A 23,881-nucleotide genomic window follows, 5' to 3' on the forward strand; every position below is an offset into this window, starting at 1 on the left:
CATGATTACAGAAATAGCTGTTTACGTTGTAACTTCTGCAGTTAACAAGTTTAACTACATTTTTCGAGAAACAAATGAATAAAATAATGAATTACTTTTTAAAAGACATATTAAACTATTAAATATTCTACAGTAAACAATAAATTAATATTGGGGCAATAAATAGAGTACTTTTTATATTTAGCAAACTAAATAATATATTTATTTGTTTTTATTGAAATTAAATAATATTTTCATGCCTCCAAAAATAGAAAAATAATTTGAACAGTATGTGCATTGACCTTTCACATAATTTTTGAATTAATCTTTACAAGATGCGATTCCTTCTTTTATAGGCATCAATATCTTGTTTTTATTTTATTTTCCTCCTGATTAAAGTGTAAATGGTTAATTTTTCAATAACCACTTTTTTTCACATTAATTGCTTTTTAATATTCCGTTGAAGGTTTATAATATCGTATACTCAAACAGGTTTATAATATCACAATATATATGTGAATATATGTGTCTAATACACTGCGACCTTTGACTAAGATATTCTTCTCATATATATATACATATATATACTTAAGTAAGAGGAATGTTTAAAAGCTAATGCTATGCAAATTGGAATTCTTTTGATACTAGACCCAAGAAAATGCGTATATATTTCAAGGACTATGCATTAAATATTAAACATGAGATAATTATTACCCCACGAGAATTATGTCGCTACTAAAGGAGATGCTAGAAATGCTCTTCCTCACTACCTAGGCATGCGACACTGTCTATGCATACACTGTCTAGGCACCGAATGCGACCCTTCGCGTTAACGAAAATCGTCAAGTTCCTCGACACTAATCACTGCACTTTCACATCAAATGTTACTTTTGCATTTTCTGTACAGTGCGTGGCTTTTTAGCATCAGATTTCCCTTTCAAAGTATTTTATGGAAACAAAAGAGCCAAGCAGATTTAAGTCAAAAGATCATACCGGAAAGTAGCCTTTCGAAATAACCGTCACAAAAAATATTCTGATTTCACATACACTCTTATTCGAAGCCCGTCATGTTGCTTCATCGTATTGAAAATAGCCGTTTTGGCGCTAGTTGTCATCAGATTGTTGAAAAATAGTCATCATCAAATCGCTAATGATTCTAAGAGAGCGAGATAGTCTTTTGGAAGAAAATTGGACAAATTATGCAATACATAAAGCCAGCGTGCCAAACACCAGTCTTTTCCGGATGAAGTGGCATTTCGTGAATCTCATTAGGGTGTTTCTTTCCTGTGTGTAGTATTCCGAGAACATAAGGCCTGCAGAAAAGCCAGTGTAAACGCACCGGACCGCAGGATTTAGAGGGGACAAAATGTGTAAAATTACGAGAAACAGCAAGCTACAAAATTTAGTGATAGAAAGATTTTTATAAGTTATTGGAAGGCAGCCGAATTTAGAGGCGGCAAAGCTTTTAGAAATAATGGAAATACCGGGAAGCAGAATTTGTGTCCCGCAAAGATCGCACTTGTCGTCAAAACTTGTTTTAGCATATAAATTTGTATAAAACTATCCCAAATTATTTATGCATACGTTTTCAGCATTAATAGCCTAGATTCTGCCCAATAATGTTTTCAGATCATTTCATTGATTTATGTAGCTTTTCTTTAAGATTAGAAGACTGTCTAATATCAAAATATAAAAATTCATATACTATAATTTGTTCTCATATATATATTCTTATTTGTAAAAATTGAAGTACCATAAAATAATCTTCAGAATTGAGTGAAATTTATTCCATATATAATTTTTAATGAAAAAAAATTAAATTTACAAAGCAATTCGAGAATACTAATTGCCCCAAATCAGCATTTGATGAAGCCGGCATGCACTGAAGTAAGAGCTACTACTCGTCGTGGCACTGAATTAAAGAGGTTTTGAATGCGCATCTAAGAAATAGCATTCTATACTTCTTCTATCCGAGCCCAAACTTGATTCGTGGTAGCTGCAGAACTAGTGCATGAATGAGTATCCTTTGCACAAAATTTTAGATATATATTCAATCGGTGACAATCTAGTCAATGGGCAGGTCAAGTAAGAAGTTGTATCTGACATGCTGGGAAGTCATGTACATTCCTAGCAACATGCGGGCGGGCAGTGTCTTGTTAAAATACATCTCCAGCAAATTCGTTGAAGAAAGGATATGATTTTGGATTACATAACCTTTCTTAGCAGCAGTTGCTGCTGACATTACCTTAACTGGAAACAATAATGAAATGGCTCACCGTATCCAATGACATACCAGACCATCACGTTAGGCTTTTCACCAGTTTAATGTTGGGCAATGCACTGTGGAAGATGGCGTTGATTCCTATAGAATAAAGTGTGTATTCAATCATCATTTTGCTCTAAGCTGAAGCAGAAGTCGTCTGAAAAGACAGTTCGTTGCTTATCGGTACGCCAGCGGTTGTGTTGATGAGTCCATTGTAGCCGCAAGCGGCGTTGGTTTTGAGGCAGGAAGAAACTAAAGCAAAGAACTGACGAAACTGACCTGCAGCAATGCTTTGTCAGTTGTCGTGATGAAACTGTACAGTTCTTCAATGTAGTCCATATGGCGCTGACATAGTATTTCGTGGTCCGCCAGGCTTGCGACTTATCCAGTAATGTTGTGCTATCTTTCACATACGTATCAAAAAAGGGGCATTATGCTCCTTATAAACTGCGATATCACGAAAGAAAAGTCTTTTATCTCGCAGTCCGATCATTCTCCTTTTTCAAATGGACACTTTCACTTATATCGGATCCATGGTCGTTGACGAGGCATAGTGACTTCTCATGAAACTTTTACCTCTAGCAGCTAGAGAAACATAGTTTAAAATTACCCTGTTGATACGGTTAACACTACATTTCTGGGGAAATTGCTCAGCCCATTTCTGCGCTATCATTCTGAAATTTTAATCATTTGCATATTATAACTAGTTTCGGAATACCTGTAAATTTCAGTTTATTCGCGTGGTTCCTTTGTGGCACTCTAATTTTCGAAACAGGAGTATATATATATATATGGTGTGTGTGTGTGAAATAATTTGGAATGTTGGTGGCGTGGCTTGAAGAAGACGAATTTGCAGACATGGTCGATTTTAACTATTTTTTTATTCTCGTTTACAAATGTTTTTAGCCAAAAGATAAATAATGTGGATGACAGATAAACTAGTGCAGTAAACGTGTCTGTTCCAGATCGTTTTTCATTACTGAAGACATTTGCGGCCGAGCGGTAAAGTCGCTGAACACTGGTAGTTCGGTCCGAGGTTCGAATCCCGCGAACGGGCTGGCTGCATGGGCATTTCCGTTGTTTTCCCCATGTGTAACGTGTATACGAGCCAGTTTCCCTTAGAAAGTTCTCCACGAAGGCATCCCTTCTCTTAGGCAGACAGCCCTCGAGGCTTTGCCATAATCTCACACACACACATTGCTGAAGACAACAGGTAGCAGCAAGTTAGCAGTAGTAAACGAAAAACGGAAACGCAATTGCGATATGTCTAAAATAATAGTTTAGTAAAGAGTAACTTGAGTTATAGTTTCGAGATTTTCCTGTTTGGTAATAAGTACTTTGATACTGGTTGTTTGAGTTTCAGTTTGCAAAAATATCTGCAGCATTAACGTTATTTAAGAATAATATGAGATGGAATTAATTTTAAACTGAAGTAGCTTAAACCGATGTATTAAATGCAGTCACTGTTTTTAGTATGGAAAGGGGAAATTGCAAAATTTAAAATGGGGAGTTAAAGAACTACTGCAAATTAAAGTTAGAATTTCACATTATATATTTTTTATCGCACGTATTTTCTTCCCTTCAAGGAGAAAAATGCTTAGTGACAGAAAAGCCCTTTTAAATAGAAAGCGTCAGGACAATGAAATGCAAGAAAAATATTATACAGAAAATATACATCAAGAAGTCTTGAACTAAATTTTTTTAATAATATAGAACATAAATTTTAAGCTTTACATCTTTGAAAATAATCCCAATTATTAGACTCCTATCGAAATTTGAGCCTAAGCTTGAAAGCTCTCTTGTTTCTGAAACGTCCGAATGAGAATCATAGTCTTCAGGAAATACTTTAATTTCTCATAGAATACCACAAGTATGAAAATTTTTACCCACCACCATAACTTTTCATGGAGCAGAAAACAAATATTTCACTTTCTTCTAAAATAAGAAAGTTAAAATATTCTAAATGGCCGAGTTCTTAAAAATATGCTACAGTGGGCGGGAAACCAGAATCTCACCATTGATCGTACAAGTGTACTCCTGCCCCACTAATACTAATAGGGCAGTCCCAGTTTTTTGAAAGAGAGAATAATTTGGGGGGGGGGGGCGATTCGAGGGTCCCCCACCTCTCTTCTCCTACCACAAGCATCTCGAGAGAAACTTCGACTCTCTGTGTATTTTGAGTTCCTCTTTGCCGAAAAGACACTATACACTTACGAACATCCATGCTTTCTCCGAGATTCGAACACAGGCCCACTGTATTGGCAATCAGCCTCACTAACCACTATACTGGCTGGGCAGTATGCAAACAGGGAAGAATCACTTCTTTCTTCTTCATTGCTGGGAAACATGGTTTTAAAGATATGATGTTGCTGCTTCATAATGAAATCTACCGGTTTATTTTTAATTTTTTCCATTTGATAATTTATTTGCAGTTTTTTTTAGCATTTTGTTTTAATTTTTGATTTCCTTTATTGTATTGTGGTACGAAATAAATACTCTATTCTTTCAAGGGATTTCATAAACTCTAACATTCAGAAGCGTGTCTATTATAAAGATTTGAATCTTTCAAGACTATGAAAGAAATTCTTCACCATCTTTTAAGACAAGAATGATAAAAAAATATTAATTAAGAGACTTTTCAGATTTTTTTCAAAACTAGCCGTGTTTTAAGAAGCTTTTATTTAACTCGCTACTGATATTGGTCACTATGGTCAAAACTCTGCAGTCTAGTTTTAAACTGTAGCCTAAATGATGAAATTAAATTGCATCGTTGAAGATACAGTATAAACCGTTATCTTTATAAATTTATCAAGGACGTTTCGCACTTTCAGTATTCATGATATAATAGTGAATTAATCTTTATAATGAGAATTATTTAATCTTTCGTTCTCATTAAAGAAGATAATAAATTATGTGTTTGATTTTATTCATTCATGATTTTACGAGTTTTTCATTTATTTATTTAGTTAGTTTTATTTCTATAATTTAATTGAATTGAACCTGGTAGAATTAAACTTAACGATCTCAAAATAAAAGGAAATCCCTCGGTTCAGTTTTAAAAGTGAACTATGAACTTTTAATAAATGTAGTATTAAATTACATAGTTTTGTAGTGTAGATATCCATGACGTCAGAAACAAAAAATCTGAAATAACTTTTCCATGAGCAACGATTACGAGAAATCAAATATGAAAAACGATTTTCTTCTCATTCCCTACCGCGTGCCTTTTGTAATTGAAAAATGCAATACAGTCTAAGCTTTTAGATGTTTAGTAGGTTACTTTCATTTTTGTAACTTTTAGGTTCTAAACTCTGAGTATCATATTTAAATTCCCCAAAATTAAATTTTTGTCCGTTCGACATGATGGCTAGATTTGGCAATATTTTCTAATATTGATTCGTAGTTTTTTGGTAAGCTTCTTTTACGAAGTCATTGCTTATATATATCAGTAATATAAAAACGATACTATTCATAAAGGCAATTTATTTTTCTGAAAAGCATTTAGGAAAAGAGGATTTGATTTTTTCCTATTAAGAAAATTTATTTACCTATTTTAGAAATTTCTGAACAGCTGCAATGACATTATTCAAAGCTACGTAATTAAGAACAAGTCAACTGGAATGCAGTTTAATGAAACGGTATTTTTATTATCATTTTTTAAATCAATTTGCTTTTTTATATTCGTCTATTTTTCCGGTGTTCCTTGCTTCAGAAATATGAAACTATTAACCACAGAAAAAACACAGAAATTAACCACAGAAAAACGGTCGCAAGCTATCTGCTCAGTTAGGGAGGTTTTCACGAATGATCTTTTTTATTGAAGCTTGCTTCTATTTATGACGCTCAAGGGAAATCCACTTAAGTTGCAGAGAGTATCTCGCATAAGAATATTCTACAGCACTGGTCATTCCGTCACTCGAGTGTTTGCAAATGAAAGACAAATAAAAGGAAATAAAAAAAGGCATGAATACAACTGGTTAAAGTGAGCTTAATTACAACCTTGGTTAACGAGCTGTCTTCTTCTTTTGGTACTTGCCACTCAGAGATTTAAACGAATTAAATCTTAGTTGCTGCGTGAGTTTAAGAATCTTCGGAAATTTATTTGAATGAATTAAATTTATTCAAATCGGAATTACTTTAATAGAAACTGAGTATTGTGATTACTAATTAGAGACGATGCGTTTTCCTTGGATGCTGAATTAAATCTCTATTACAATCTATTACAAAGATCAATTACAAATCTCTTACAAATATATTGTAGAGTCATTAGTCGTTTTGATATATATTCCCCCTTATATACTCCCCCTTTTAAAGGGCGACTGGGGTTTTTAGAGGACCCAGTCGCCAATTCCTGGGTGAGAATCATCATCCATCACCCTTTTAGTTCGGGAGCTCCTGTAGAGTCATTGGGTTTTTGTTTTTGGAAGCAGGCAAGATGAAAAATTAACAACGCCTTCGCCGGGAATCGAACCGTGAACCTCTGGAATGTGCATCCAGCGTGCAGACCACCACACCATGAAGGCATGCGAAGAAGCGGGAGAAACACCTTATATACTCCCCCTTTTAGAGGGCGAGTGGGGTTTTTAGGGGACCCAATCATCAAATCCTGGGTGTGGAGAATCATCATCCACCAACCTTTTAGTTCGGGCGCCGCTGTAGAGACGTTAGGTATTTTTGGAAGCAGGCAAGATGAAAAATTAGCAACGCCCTTACCGGGAATCGACCCACGGACCTCTGGAATACCCGCTCAGCATGCAGACCACGAAGACATGTCAAAAAGGCGGGAGAAGTACCTTATAACCTGAACCAATTAAAAGTTTTGTTTACCCTCAAAAACTTCGCATTTGTAAGGGGATAAAATAATAATAATAATTTGTAAGGGGATTTTAATTCATCGATACTTCAACATTTAGGAATCTATTTACTTTCTCAAGAGCTTCGGACATGCGTGAAAACATAGACCCATGTATTAAATCTTAAAGAATCGAAGCTGAAAAAGCAATCATTCTAAATTAAACTGCAAATATTATTAAATATATTTTTAAATTACATGTGAAAACTATTGAATGATCAAACTTATATTTAACAACACTGTATATTTTTAAAATTTTAATCATCATTACAAAGAACTGCAGAAATTTTGTTATAAGATAGGACAGCCTTTCAAATTCATTTTTAAGTATTTTTTCCCTCATTAATCTGAAGTTAAGCAGTTCTGTAAGGCACTGGGAAATCTAGTTCTTTTAATATTATAATACTATTATAATTATTCCAAAACCTTCTTTTACTTATTCCTATTTTTTTAGTTTGAAATTAAATTAAACAATATTTTCTCAATATATTTCTAAACTATTATCACGTCTGATAATAATTAGACATTTTTTTAAAATTTTTAACCTGCTGATACTGAATTAAGCTATTTCAACTTCTTGTTCTGTTCCTTAGAACACTGAACATATAAATTTCCTTTCATTGTGTAAATTATATCAATTAAACTCTTTTTTAACTTCCCTCAAACTCATAACTAATAAGACTCAGACAGCAATGTTTCTTGTTCATATACAAAACACCGAAGAATATATCGAGACGCATTTGTAGTAGATATTTATCATATTTATAACTGTGCCTCATTATTAACTATCGAAAACTATCGAAATCAATAGATTTCGGTATTTTTATCTAGTTACTTTCTTTAACTTCAAGAAAACTGTCAAAATCTATTGATTTTCAGAAAGCCAATGCAATTCTTAAAAAAATAGAATTACTCTTTAAATTTAAGCAGTCAGATTAATATTACAAGATTTTGAAACTGATATATATGGCACAAAATACTCAAAATTTATGGCAGAATAAATTTATCGTTTGAAGTCAAATGCCTCGAAAAAATAACTTTTTGAAATCATTTGCACTTGAAAATGATGAAATCGAGAAATTCAAGAAATCAATTAAATCTCTTTATATAAAATGAGATAATTAAATTTTATACTGCAAAATGTGTTTAAACTAATTCTCAGCATTGTAGTATGATTAAGATTTTAAAAGGTTTCACCTGATATGATTCGTATGAATTCTTCTTTTAGTATTATTTTTATTTGAATTAACTATTATTACTTAAAGAAATTTTTCGGTTTTATTTAAACTGCTCTACCTTATGATTCCAAGGTACTACTTGGAATATAATACGCAATTTTTTACAGTCTAAAAATAACCACAGAAAGTGAGTAAGTTTTTACGTATATTACGTCAAAAGCAAAAACTTTTACAAATACAAAGGTCAGTTCTTTTATGTATTACCAAGTGTTATTCAACATCTTCCACATCAGCCCTGCAAGTTCTCTCGGGCCTTATGCCTTTAGACATAAAAGCTGAGATGGAAAGAAAATTCTTTAGACTAATTCATTATAAGAAAAACTTGGAAATAAGCAATATTGTTATATGGTACAATACCTTGGAACAAAGAGTCCCGCACTTCCACACACACCCTGCTCATCAAGACATAATTCCCTAGCATAAAAATACTCCAACACAGGAAGATATCGAAATCTTTACAGGTGGATCTAAGTTTGGTAAACATGTAGGTGCGGTTTTCGTTATGTACAACAATGGGCACGAAGTTCATTCAGAAATTTATAGATTAAATAATACGGCTTCCGTGTTCCTAGCAGAGATTCTTGCTTTAAAAAAAGCACTCATCTGGATAGGTTCCACAATAACTGACAACATTCCTATTCGTATTTTTACAGATAGTCGTAGTTCCCTTCAAAGTTTAAATAGTGATAAAATTACGAAAAGAAGCATTCTTATCCTAACAGAAATCATAAAACACTTTTGGATTCCCATTGTCCAGAGCTTAATTGGATTAAAGCTCACATTGGAATCGCAGGGAACGAAAGAGCATATTTCGAAGCAAAAAGAGCAACACAACAAGATCAGATAGAAGTTGAAGTGCTACTAGCAGAGATTTCGGCCAAACATCAAATCCTGCAAAAATCGCTTAAAGCATGGCAGCAAAGATGGGATGAGGAATCTACAGGACGTTCGACTTATGCCCACAAATTTCTCTCTCTCATATACAATCAGATCACATTTTAAATCAAGTCTTGACAAATCATGGTAAATTTCCGCAATATATTCAATTCATAAAAAGAACACAAGCTGTGGCTGTGGGACAAGTGGAGAGCTTACAGGAGCTCTCCATTACATCACGTCTTGTCCAATAACAGTAAAAGAAAGAACATCTCTTTTCCCATCACCATTGCCTTCACTGGGAACATTGGCAAAATGCAATTCTACTCTTAATGCCATGAAGTTAATTATGCAACTTAAACATGTAAACGACTCAGACTTTATTGTTTATCGCTAATCCTAGGATGTTTATGTCATTCTGATTGTTATTTTCCCTTCCATTCTCTTCAATGTAATGCTCAGTTATTTAGTCACTGTAATGTTTACTTACACCTGCAGCAAATTGTATATCTGTTTATAAGTTTATTTGAATTTTTCTATTATTTTGTTATTATTGTTATTTATTATTATTATTATTATTATTATTATTTATTTTTGTTGTTATTATTATTTATTTGTTATGATTATGATTATTATTTTTATTTGTTATGGCTATTATTTTGTTTGTATATATGCTTATTTTAATTTTACTCTGCTTTAATTAATTGTTCATTTATGTAAAAAGTTTTTTTTCTTGTTTTTTTTTCTAAATTATGCTAGCATTGTAACTTCACTGGCCGTCCCTTGACTTCTTGTTTTAGCTGTCATGACTCCCCCCTTTTTTGTTGTAAGTTTACCAAAAGCTTTCTCTTTCCCTTTCGCCGTTTAGCCTTTCCTCTCAGCCCCTTTTAGTCGATAGGCTTTGCTTCATTTCGCTTCGCCTGTTCCCCTTCTTTTTTAGCCGTAATGGCTTTCCCCTTCTTAGACCAGTTTTTAGCTTTTTTCTTCTTCCCATTTTAGCCGAAAAGCACTCCCTCCTCTTTTAGCCGCTTGGCTTTTTTTTTTTTTTTTTTTTTTTTTTTTTTGAGGGCATTTTGCTCGGCTGACGTGCTTTACCTTGTTTTTAGCCTATTGGCTTTCGCCCACTTTGGTAGTCAGCACCTGTTTCCTCCTGCCAAATCCGGAGTGAGATAACAGAGTGTTTAGAAGCGTGGATTCAAACCCACTTACTGGCAGCAATCGTTACAAAACACAGCAGTTGCTTTCAGTAACAGGAGCTGTTATGAGAGTTTGTTGTTGTTTACGTATAGTAAGATAATAATCCTGGTAAATAGAAGTGGAGAGAAAGAACTTTCTGTGGGTTATCAGTGGTTCTCTGTATCTCAATGAGTATCTCAATGGCAGTCATTTTGTTATTTATTTATTTACTTATTTATTTTAGATGAACGATGTCTTTGAGATTATGGAGGATTACAACCTTATTCCAGTTAAGTGCACTTTTGGCATTCATATTTCTTACCCAATAGGCTGATTCTTAAGAACAATACTCTATTGTACATTCCTTATCTTCTATTGTGTTTTAATTTTCGAGAATTTTTTATGCTTTTATTTATTATTATTTTATTATCAGTTGTTTTTGTTTACTACTCCGGAAAGCTATTAGTTTATGATAAATTCTTACTATACTATCAAGTAAAGCGCTTAGTAAGTGTGACTTGTTTTATATATATATATTGAGAGTTATATAGCATATAAATAATTAAATAAAATTTAAATTTCGCAAGAGCAAATATGAAGATGCTATTTTAACAGAATTTCAATACCCGGCATAGCATTAATATGTTACCGTTGGAACTGTTATCAGTTTTAATCTTTAAAATTTGTACATTAATACTGACAAGTTTCACAAACTCTGATCTTGTAAGTTCCACGCATGTAAATAATGATTACTTAAAAAACTGAAATGTAATGGTAAAACGTAATTGGTAAACGTAATTAACGAAAGGTGAGTTATGCCAGCTATCATTCTCTTGAAGATTATATACGGAATAAAACTTTGTGTAGAAAATATCATTTTTGCATTTTTTTGCGTGAAATTTTCGCCTCTCAAATGATTTGTAAAATCCCTGATTCATTGACCTTTTCCAAATGAATGTGCAGTATTTTTTAAGTTTATAATTATTAAAAAATTGAGAAATTTTGATACATCTAAAAGAATAAACTAATTTAAATGATAATAAAAGAAAAGATTGGCTTTTCCAGCGAATAAAAAGATCTGAATAATGATCTAACGTTAGCATGTATGTTATTGTGCCAGTAAACATATATTTCTTCAAGACATTTCTGGGGATGTATAGGGGAAAAATCCACACATTGTGATAAAAATAATTATTCAAATTGATGGCTTTTATTAGTTGAATTTCTTATCTCATTAGCTCCATTATATATTAGCGTCATCAAAGACGAACTTTTTTTCACATTTCTTAACATGATTTGCATAATGCTCGGAGCTACTTACATTTTATTTAAATTTCCAAGATCCTTCATTTCCTTCGGAAACAGGATACAGCATTGAAGTAGCACTTCCAGTACATCTTCCCTTCTCCTCTTCTCTGTAAATCCATCTGTGGTATACTCAAATTTTCATAATGAAATGATTTATTTAAAGCATGCATCAGTCGATTCAGCAGCATCGTAGATCGTTTTGAATACTGCTGTAATGAGAAAAGGAAATTATTGAAAAGCACAAACAGAAACTTCTTTTGAAAGAGAAATAATTGCTTTAAATTTGGAAGCACAAATGTAGTATAACGTGCGGTAGGTGAGACTACTTTAGGAATATAAATGGAATTTTATGAAGTATGAGCTTTTTCGCTGACTGATGTTGAGGTAAACAACAAACGCATTTGATCTGTAAAATAATAATAAATATGTCCAATTAGATTAAAAAAACATCAAGAATGCTTTATATGATTTGTTATGTATCTGTTTTACAACTTATCTTTCATAAGCGTGCACTATAATACTGGAATGTTTATGACTAAAAATCATAAATGATTAATTTAAATGCAATTTTAATAAATGATGAATTATTTGTAAATAATCTGAATCTTTTACAAAATAACTCATTTGTGAATGAAAATTTCAAACGAAATTTTAAAGGAATTTCTTTACAGAATATCAAAAAATACGTTTGTGATATATTTTAAGTATTAAAAACGTTTTCAGCAATTTTAAGGCTTCCTTACAGAATTTTGTTTTGAGGTTTTTAAAAAAAATGTAAGTGCAGGTAAAATAAGAAAGAATTAGGAAAATTATGCAGATTTACTAATTAGAAGTTCCTCTTTCATTTTGAGATTAGCATAATTATCTTCTTGGATATTAAGTATTTTATACTAAATTAACTCTTCATTGGGAAAATATCTAATTCTGTCGTGGATAGCTTTCTTACAAATACCATTCTAAGATATTAGATATTTTAGTTTGTTTATTAATCTCATTATCAAGAATAATCAGAAGAGCACTAGATTCTAATTGAATCCAAAACTTACAAAGAAATTATTCCATATGCTACAGTTATATGGGTAGGTACTTTAAAATATGGCACATAAAATATTAAAGTTGAGGAACGACTACAGTTCCTTAAGTAAGATATTAATATTATACTCACATAAGCAACTTAAAAGATTTATTCAACAAATCTTTTGATAATATCTGCTATCTAATAGTCAATAAAACACAACTCTAGACAGTTTCAAATGTGTACTCTAAAATGCATTCATGAAATAAAACTGCGGCTCGATGACACGACATGAATGATTTGATTATGAATGCGGCAAAAACTTGCATTAAAATTTTCGGTGAAATAGGACATTTTCCATGATATACTGTGAACATAGAATAACAAACCCATGTAGATTTCTTCATAATTAGAACTGGCCGAAAAATGTAATGACAGAACAATTTTGGAAGCACTGAATGTAAGAAAACTGAGGTGCAGATGTGCAGAAGAACTGATGGTGTTAGATACTTGATGCTTAGAGCGTCCATCCATTTTGAAGAAGAAGCAGTCGAGACGGATTAAATCAATTTAATTTAAATTCACATTTTGTGACCACAGTCGCTTAGCACTCTACACATGCCTATTAAAGAAAATTTACATTTTTGGTAACTGTTGCATTAGCAAGCAAGCATAGCAAAATTACGTCCAAGCAGTGCACAAAGAGAAGTGGAAGAGTAAAGTGACGCATCAGTTCAAAGAAAGAATGGAGGGAGTCAAAGTTTAAGTTTTAAGTTTTGGTTTACAAATTACTTTGATTGGGCAAGAGATATCTACTTTAAGGTTTATGTAAGATCGCATGATTAGTGTGAATGATGTAGTTTAGATTTATGGCGCTATTTATAAGACATAAAGATGAAGTCCTTAAATTAAATAAAAAATGAAAGAGGTTATATCAAATTAAAATTAGACGTTTGCTTTCATATTTTTTATTTTATACATTACGTTTTTCTTCATTTCCAATGCTTTAACGCTTTTTCTTTAAAAAGGCTTCTCTGTTGCTACGCCTTTTTGTCCTTGAAAGGGAGGATATGTAAGAAAAATAAAGAATATGTCAAAGATTAAATTAGCAGCATAAATTTCCCTTCTCAATTCTAAAAACAGTAACCTCTCTCAGCACTGCGTCATTTCTAAATTAATCCATGTCATATGACTCTTGCATAATTCTGATTATGTAAATGGAACTAAAACTGAAGCAGCCAATAGTAATTTTACAGCAGTATTAACTATCCAATCAAAATGCATTGAGAACCAAAACTAACTCAGGCTGAATTAAGATTTCACCCTGAACATAAGGAACTTGCTTTCTAAGCTGTGACTTAGCTGGACTGCAGTCTGTATGTTCCTCCGTTCTTCGGTGAATCATTGGAAAAGTCCAGTTTTACTGAAAATTTTAATGCAAGTTTTTGCCGCATTCATAATCAAATCATTCATGTCGTATCATCGAACAGAAGTTTTATCACAATAATGGATCAGTGTTATCACATAAAATAGCGCAGCCTACACTCGACCTTCCGCGGGATGATCTCTGCTAGATTCAACATCGGTTACGGAATTAAATTACGGACTTTTAAAAGCATCGCAACATGTTTGTTGAAATAAAAAATGAGTATTTAATCTGCCTTCGCCTCCAATTTCCTATTCATTATGGATGAACACATCTACGACATTAGAGTTTCCTGCTTCTAAGTTCGTTTTTATTACATTCATATTTAACTGAACAGATTTTATGTTGAACGCATATTTAAGTTTATTAGCTGTTCACCGTAAACTATTTTTCTATACTACCTAAAAAAATTAAAGAGGTTATATCAAATTAAAATTAGACGTTTGCTTTCATATTTTTTATTTTACACATTACGTTTTTCTTCATTTCAATGCTTTAACGAATTTAAACAACATTTTCTATACTACCTACCAAAGTTTAACTTAAAACTAAGCTGTTTAGTATGATAAACAAGTGATCTGGACCTTCATCTAGAAAATCGTTGAAGAAAAGTAATAGCTGTATTAAAAGTAATTTTGTTGTTTATAGGAAAATTTTATAAATACGGATTACGTTTTATATACTGATTGATTCTTATGAACAGAATAACTATAATAGATATGATAGTTAGCGCTCAAGTCTTCCAGCAGATGATATTCAACTCGGATTATAGCCATTGTTGAGCTAAGAAAATAAGATACACTTGCGTAGGATAACTGATTTAAAGTTAGTTTAGTCATGTTAGGTTGACACAGGCTTATTAAAAAGTTTTAACTTAAATCTTGGTATTTAATTATTTCATTCTAATATACATCTTTCAATTCTTCAATAGTATTTTTTGCTAATTTTTGTTGTCGAGAAACTAGTTTCATATTTAATTTTCCTAAAATTTTGTAAAATAAAATTACTTAAAGTCTGATATTCTGAAATTGTGTCCCAATTTATCTTATCTTTGTTATCTAAAATAAATTTTTCAGATAATACTCGACATTTAGATATAATATCCCAATGAGAGATTTTCGAGCATAGAGATTTTAGCAAAAGTTATGTTCTGTGTTTCAGGAAGTGAAAATTAAAGTATAATTGTTTTTTAAGTTGTAGTGCCAAAAAATAATAAATATTTTCCTTATTTATTATTTGGTCCATTCGCTATGAGTCTGAATTTAATCGGTTTTTTATGGAGCATAGGTAGAACATACAGGTTAGCAAATCTGTTGTATTTAGGTAAATGGAAATTTTGAGAACTTTATGAAATGATCTAATTTTGTTGATAATAGTGGACTAAATTAAACTAACGTTTTCAAACTCACAGTATACCATAAATAAAAAAATTGTTTTCATGATAATTACATATTTCGATACAGTACAACAAAAAACAAAAATGTACAGCATTCTAACATTCATTTTTACAATTTACCTTATAACATTATAAATGATGTAATATTCTGTTCAAATTATGGCTTGATTCTCATTTTATTTCGCTTTCAGTTCCTAATTTTATTCAAATTCAAGGCACCGCACTTTTTTAAAAGAAATTTTTATCAGATTGCGATTTAACCTTTAACTATGTGGTGTATTTTCTATTTCATCAGTGGTTAAGGGGTGTTCGACAGTTACCGCTGTATTATAAGGTATTTTTCCCGCCTTCTTAGCATGCCTTCGCGGTGTAATGGTCAGCACACTCGGTGCGTATTCGAGTCTCAGCGAGAGCATTGCTCATTTTTCCTCTCTCCTGCTTCGAAATTTCCTAATGCTCCTACAGTGGCGCCCAAACAAAAAAGGCGGTGGATGATGATTCTCCACCACTAGGATTTGGCGATTGGGTCCCCTATTCCTCAGTCGCCCTTTAAAAGGGCGAGTATATAAGATATTTATCCCGCCTTCTTAACATGCCTTCGTGGTGTAGTGGTCAGCACGCTCGACGCGTATTCAAGAGGTCCATGGTACGAGTCCCGACGAGGTCATTGCTCATTTTTCATCTCTCCTGCTTCGAAATAAACTAACGTATCTACAGTATAAAGTAAGTGATACTTTAAGAACTGCATTATAACATTCCAAAATTAGAAAAAAAACTATACTGTAAAACATATAGAGCTTGGCTAATATGGGCTAATATGGGCACTAAGGTAATACGGGCCCATTTAAACAAATGCTCATATTACACGTAATGGTTTTGAGATGGTGAATTCGCATTGCGGCGTTGGCAATGCTCAAGTGTCATGGCGACTATGTGATTAGTTTGTGTCGTTGTACGATTCAAACAGAAGTGCAAACGGACCATTTCTAACGTAAGTACAACTAACTGATATTTCAAATTTTAGGGGTTTTGTTATATCTTAGTTATCTTCCTTAAGGTTTAATACGCAAAATTAATTAATTTTACATGAAACCTATAAATGGCTGAAATCAATGTGAGTGTAATATCTGTTGGCAGTAGCGGGTGGTGTCGTTTTTTCTGCTTTCGACAGCAATAATTCCAACTATTGAATAAGATCACTAGAGCTAATATGGTCAGTAAGATTAAGGGTAATATGGGCAGTACGAAAATGTTATGATATTTTCTTTTCATGAAGCAATTATGATGAAAATCACGGACAGGAATGGGTGCAATGTTGTGGCTGTTGTTCATCCTGGTTCCATGAGGAATGTTTCGAGTTAGAGGGTGACTCCTTCTATTCTAATGAGTGTAGCCTATGATACAAGTACAAGTTTTCATTAAGAGTTATTCTTCTTTAAGTTTGTAATAATTTGTGTTAATTTAATAGTATATCTGAGTTTCACTATTCAATTATATTTAATTTATAGATAAAAACTTGGACATTTTTTGGGATACAATTTGTTCAATCACAAAAGTTTAATTTTAGTTTCTACCATTTGCCAAACTTGTAATTTGTATAAAAATGCACTTTTGTTTGGAAAAGGTAAATGTAGAGATGATAATTTTTCTTATCCTTTTAATAATGCAACCTGCCCATATTTCCGGCAATTGTTCCCATATTACTAAAGTATTAATTAAATAGAGGCTTTATTGCGGAGTTTCTTTAAACACATAGCAATAAGAGTTAGACTTTTGTTCTTATACCATTAGAAAAACTATAGTCTAAAGTTTGAAATGTGAATTTCAGAGAAATGGAAAGTGTTTTAGTGAAATATATTTTCAATTAAGTGTTCTAGTGCCCATATTTGACAAGTTTACCCTATCATTCTCATTTTTAAAAACTGCAGCCTTCAACTTTTCTTTGAGAGGGTTAAAGGAACCATTATATAGAGCTCAATATATTCCTCTGATTCTGAACTAGTAATCCTTTCAATACACTTTATTCTTTGTATTCAATTACTCATTGCATACCATTCGTTGACCTTAATTTCAAACATCATCACTTTTTTATACAGTTCACTTTGTAATTACATTACTCAAATTTTCTATTATTATAATTATTCATTCTGTATAAGTGATTAAAGGTTTTTATATTTATTATAACATTATTTAGATACGCAGCATTAAGCATTTTCTTTATTAATACTCCAAAACTGCCACTTTTTAGATCATTTTCTGTATCAATATTCAAAATTATTTCATCCATGCTTTACATTTACTTCATTCTAAAAATAATTCAAAGTTTCCTAACACCAATCCAAAATAAGTTAAATTTTAATAAAAATCCCTGACTGAGATGCTTGAAAATTTCTAACATCGTTACTGAATTTATTTAACATAAATATTCAAATTTCAATTTCTAATAATTCTTTAATTTAATATTTTCATAAAAACAGCATTACAAAGATATAAACAATGATATTTATTATTAGTTTTCTGTTCTATAAAATACTTTAATTACATTAATTATTAAATAAATTACTTACTTCATAATTATGAAAACATTTTTATATACAATATTAACAAAAATATAAACTTAAATGAACTCACTAAACTTTGAAACCATTAATCAAATTCAATCTATTTAAAGTACTTGCATTATCACATTTCCCTTTTTTAACAACCGATATGTTTCTTTCAAGTAGCAAAAAGTTATGAAATTATATAATCTGAAACAAAACTTTGTGAAAAACGAAAATCTCGTAGCATTTTTATTAATTGCATATTTCTAAAAAAGATCTTGATTTAATTCACTTTCAGAATGGAAGAAAAACTGTTTGATTCCTTTAACATGTGTTGGAACATATATCAAAACTTGAAAATCGAAAGTAGATGAATAACGTCTGGCTACGCAGTTACAAATATGGAATAAATGAAAGGATCTGTAGACTCTTTTAAAATTGATGGATGACTTTCAAAACATCGGAATGCTGATTCTTAAATCACTATGTAGATTATTAGAAACACGCCGACTGAATTTTGAAGCATTAGTTGATTGTATTTTTAAGCACTTATTAAATCAAAGATGATGACAGGGAATACAAAAATTACACTTTTATGTTTTGAGAATCGAATTTGTTATGTTAGCGCGTACTTGAAGAGAAGCGATATTTCATTATGGATGCAGAAAAATAAAACTGATGAGCGTGGCATAGATTTACTTATTCTGTCAACTAAAAAAAGGTAAATCCGTTCTTGAATATAATGTTTCCATACAAGTTTCCAGATAAGTAATATGCATGCGAGGTGTGACACACAAACACACACACAACAACAAAAAAACAAAAAAAAAAACAAAACAAAAAAAAAAAACTGAGACTAAGTGTGTAACTTGAAAAAAGAGTGGAAGTTGACAAGAACTGTTTTGGTGGCGTCATTCCACGCACCTCCTCTATCCATGCGGCCAGTTTCGACTTAACCGATCACACCAGGTGGGAGTACTGCTCCACTGAGTAAAAATGTGCAACTATTCTGCCGGAAAAAAAGTCTAATGTAAAAACCGAATAGCGAATCAACATCAACTTTCTTGTGAAACTTAAAGAATAAGCCGTGGAAACATTTTAAATATTAACTGAGGCTTATAGATATGAAATTTTGTCTCGTGCACGTGTGTTTGAATGGCATAAGTGATTTTCGTTGGGAAGGGACAAAGCACGCATGTTAAAATCAAATTTCAAGGCAATATAAATTGCCTTCTTCGACATTAATGAAATTGTAATGATTGAGTGGGTCCCCAGCTGTCAGATTCTTAATCAACACTACTACACTGAAGTACTAAAAAGACTTCGTGAAAAAATTAGGGAAAAAAGGTGACATTTGTGGAGTGATGATGGCTGTGGCGCTAGGGCAATGCACCCGCTTACACGGCCTTATCTGTCAAGCAGTTCCTGACCAGCAAAATCATTACTGTGAAGGAGCATCCTCCTTATTCACCTGATTTGCTCCATGCGACTTTTTTTATTTCCCAAAGTTAAATCTTGCTTAAAGGGAAGCCATTTTTCCTCACTTGAAGATGTTCAGGCAAAAACGGAGAATCTCCTGAAGGGCCTTCCAAAAACCTAGTTCCAAAACTATTACCAGAACCGAATGGCAGAAGTGTGTGAATGCTGAAGGGGACTACTTAAGTTAATGTTACGGAGAACTGATTGTGTAAGTAGAATGATTTATTGCACCAGTTTCGTTTCTTTTGTGTCACACCTCGTACATACGTTTGCAATATTCATGCACATATTTATATGTGGATGTGTTCTGTTTTTGAATGAAGTAACCTGTATATTGCAATATTTTTATCTTCTCTATATATTTAAACTTAAACTTTCCAAATTACGAATTACGACTTTTATTTTAAGAGAATTGCATCCTGAAATTAGAAAACATTTATAAAATTTCCTTCGTTTCTTTTCTCACTGAATAAACTGTATTATAAAACGGAGCTGGTATTTAATGTTCTTATTTATTTAGAAAATTTTCATAATACGAGTATATACACGGAGAAATATCATGATTATTATTTATTAAAATTTCTTTATTTCTTTATTTTGACAGCGCAGTTTTTATGTGTAAGGTGTATTTAAGAACATACAGTGCGCGAACTAACAAAATATTCCAATAAAAACAAGGTTATTAAATTTTGTTTTCGCCCACCCTTATTAGTTACAGCTGTTACTAAGATATTGTAACTTTTTCTTAGAATATTTTTCTTATCTTAGGCAAGTTTTTGTTACAGAACATTTCTTTAAAAAGTTGTTTTCCATCATGAAAAGCGACTCTTTGGACCAATTTCAGATAAGCCATATTTCTTCTAGAAGAAAATGCTTATCTAAAATTGGTCTGCGAAGAGTGAGTGCAAGCAAAACAACAAATGAGAATATATTCCTCTTTTGCGAATAAAAAACATAATACAGTGTATCTCTATCTAGCAAGTGAAAACATTTTTTTATAATATTTCTCTCCGTGTAAGTGAATAACTATAGCAAGTCTGCAGTAACCCTTGCGACTTGCATTTTTATTATTAATCGGCTATAACTTTTGAATTTCAGACAGCATTTTGAGATAAGATATGCGAGTCGTTTTATTTTGACTATGCTCAGTTGACATGGCGTATCATATCTTCCCCCAACAAAAACTATTTAAATTTGCTAATAATAATAACCTCAAAACCGTTTCAGTTTCTTTTGCATCACTAAAACCTAAACTGTAGGATCTTTTCTCGGGTACGGTATATTACATTCACACCATTCGGTACGCAGCTTCTTTAACATTTCAGCTTGCAAGCATTGAGAGAAACACAAGTCGACATTTGAGCCCGTTATTCTGATAGGTTCAGTAAACTAACATCAAATTTTATTATTTCAGTCGCGGAGTGAAAGAGCTAACGCTCTACACCTCTTGAAGTGTTTGTTTATTTATGTTAAAACAGAGCACAGCCTAAAAGAGATATCCACTTATAGATAAGGACGCTTTCGCGCAGAACTTTCGAACGGCAAAATTGCTTGAGTTTATGTTATATAATGAGAAGATCACGAAACTACTCGCACAGCTAGCCCGTTCACAGAACAGGGGTCGAACAACCACTGTTCAATAGCATTGCAATTGGTGAGCATTTCTTGAATTGATCTTGCATCATAATAACGAAATACTAAATAAAATGAATGGAAAAGATTTCCAAATAAAAATCCGGCGTGTGCATCAGAAACGATATGATATCGAAGAATATCCACTTCTCGGTTTTCCAATAACAGTTCCATTCAGCTGTTTATAATAGAAAAGTATGTAGTTTAAAACATCCAGCTACATTATTTTGCATGCGTGTTTTTTATATTTAATGTGAGAGGCTATTACAGATGAAAACGTTGAAAGCCTAGATTGTTTTGTTTTTCTTATGCAATTTATCTAATGCGCCTCTATGCTAATTAATCTATTTATAGGTGACTGTGAACTTACTTCGAATTTTCTCTTTAAAACAAGCTTTGCAAATATAGAAGCATAGCATATTTATTTAATATTATAAGCTGGAAAATGAAATGCTATTGCTGAAATCTGATGCAATCTTGAAAGAAAAACCCAAAATGAGATACATATAATTTTGAACTGTACCTTATTGTATTAACCAGTTCATAAGAGACCACACTTACAGTAAAATAACGTGAAACGCAATAAAGAATAATAATATAAATATATAAGATTCATTTTATGTAATTGTCATCATTTGAATTAAATAACCTGATGTATTTTACTTTTGCAAGCTGCGCAGAAATATTTACCAGTTTCACAGAACTTTTTTAACATTTTTATTTCAGTTTTCCAACCTTAAAGACTCTCGCTGGGTGTCTCAGACAGAGTATTAACTCAGACGCCAACAAACCCACTCCTACACAGCGGGTTGCTTTACATAAACTTTCCTAACACTCTCGGTAACGCCTCATGTATTTTGATCTTCGTTTTTATAACAATATATCATTGCATAAAAATTGTTCTACGAAAACACAATATACCACAAAACTGTCGAGAAATTCTTTTTCCGGAAGTTTTTCTTTTTCTAGGTATAAATTCTTAATAATTATAATCAGAAATACGATTTAAAGTTTAAAAAAAAGTAAGAAAAGTTCTTCGTATAGCATCAATCTACAAACTCACAAAGTAAAGTACTATGAACTCTAAACTCTAGCATTTTCTAGATTTGTTGCATTTTTGAAATATTTGATTATAATTCTCTATAAACTTCTAAGAGCACAGATTCTAGACTTAAATAGATGCTGTGTAGTGGCTTTAAAGAGCGTTCGGGAATATCTGAGACGGTTATATGTCTTTCTGAGATTTGATGATAAGCACGAAAAAGCTTAGATTACTTAACTCTTTCGAATGGTTTTCTGGGCAAAACAAAGACAGGACTAAAGTATAAAAGATTTTAAAATGCATTAATAGAGTAGCTAATCTCTATTTCACATGCAACAAATAGAACATGCAACTTTATCCCATTACCTAACAATAAACATGTGATGAGATACGTTTACTCTACGCCTCACTTTGTTGTAAAAAAAATCCTTGATATATATAATTTTGACTGTAAAATAAAAGCTTTAAAAATTAATATAAATGAAATTTAGTTTTATGAAATAGATAATAAATTTCAAATTAAAAAAAGACTTTATGTTTGGAAGCAATATTTCATGAATAAAAATTTTTTAAATTTCACTAGAATTTAAGGCAGATTGCCATTTATTCCAACTGAAAATTTAGAAGAATTTCATTTTTATTGGTATACACCTTGATTTTAACCGATGTTTACCACACATTGATGCAAATTATGAAACCCTTCTGTAGTTCACATGCTTCCAAACCAATATTCATATATATTTTTTACGTGTGTATGCAATCACAGTATACTTTTGCTGGTACATAGCTACATTGCACAGAAACGTTAGAATCGTTAAAGGACACATTTTGGATGATTAAGTTATTAATGTGGACTTCATTACTGAATGTGAATTATTTCATTGTTTTTAAATTTTCATAAGTTATGAGAAAGTGATATAAAGAAGAGAGAAAATGCTCTTGGAAATACAGACTCGGTATAAAGACTGAACAACACATTAACTTATTACGTATAACATACGTAATAAGTTATGTATTCAAATCACCAGTGTCGTCTCGATTATATAATTCTACTGAATTTTCGTAGAAAAGAATAAATGTAATTACTCTTTTCTACGAAACTTTCATTTCAATGATCTGTAAATTTGTTTATATTATCAGCTTTACGGCATAATTATTTTTAAAATGATGAAATTCATTATTTTACAAATGACGAAATCTTTACTTACGTCTTCCTCTTGGTGACTATTTTCTTCAGCATGGTAATTTTAATCACTCATTTATTCCAAGGACATATTACAGTAGAGATATAACATATCCCTGATTTTTAATACGACGTCTTACTTTAAAATTCACTCAAGTATATTCACTTTTACGCATAGTCTTTGCACAGTCCTTGTCCGCAAAAGCTCTTTTTTGGCCTTCATTTTTGCAACTTTTGGTCATAGACATATACTTCCAGTTACAAAAGTGTTTTAAATGACACAAATATTCATGTAATTTTTAAATTAAAAAATATATTTTGTCTAAAATACGAAATGAAACATTTTATACAGACCCTTGTTCTCTATATTTATATTTAAGAAAATTTTACACTGCAAAAATAATTCTCTATATTTATATTTAAGAAAATTTTACACTGCAAAAATAATTATAAACACTACAAAAAACGCACGC

General features: G+C 31.8%; 2 protein-coding genes across 14 annotated transcripts in view; one reads left to right on the forward strand and one right to left on the reverse strand.

Moving 5' to 3' along the window:
- The window catches only part of AstCC (Allatostatin double C), a 95,924-nt gene that overhangs the window by 32,401 nt on the left and 39,642 nt on the right, over positions 1–23,881 (reverse strand). For 2 of the 3 annotated variants that reach the window (XM_085808671.1, XM_085808672.1), the window contains exon 2: positions 11,706–11,901. In XM_085808671.1, the coding sequence (XP_085664797.1) occupies positions 11,731–11,901 (171 nt within the window). In that variant the 3' untranslated portion in view covers positions 11,706–11,730. The remainder of the gene's footprint in view (positions 1–11,705; positions 11,902–23,881) is intronic. The other variant, XM_085808673.1, reaches the window with a different exon arrangement.
- Positions 10,336–23,881, forward strand: part of LOC118202670 (uncharacterized) — a 109,414-nt gene continuing 95,868 nt past the window's right edge. For 7 of the 11 annotated variants that reach the window (XM_085808663.1, XM_085808660.1, XM_085808665.1 and 4 more), the window contains exons 1-2: positions 10,336–10,543; positions 10,629–10,673. In XM_085808663.1, coding sequence (XP_085664789.1) covers positions 10,629–10,673 — 45 coding nt within the window. In that variant the 5' untranslated portion in view covers positions 10,336–10,543. The remainder of the gene's footprint in view (positions 10,544–10,628; positions 10,674–23,881) is intronic. The other 4 variants (XM_085808666.1, XM_085808670.1, XM_085808664.1 and 1 more) reach the window with 3 other exon arrangements.

This window comes from Stegodyphus dumicola, chromosome X1 (genome assembly GCF_044657685.1).
Source record: "Stegodyphus dumicola isolate Sdum_Otavi_A_Nest chromosome X1, ASM4465768v1".
In the NCBI taxonomy this organism is placed as follows: domain Eukaryota; kingdom Metazoa; phylum Arthropoda; class Arachnida; order Araneae; family Eresidae; genus Stegodyphus; species Stegodyphus dumicola.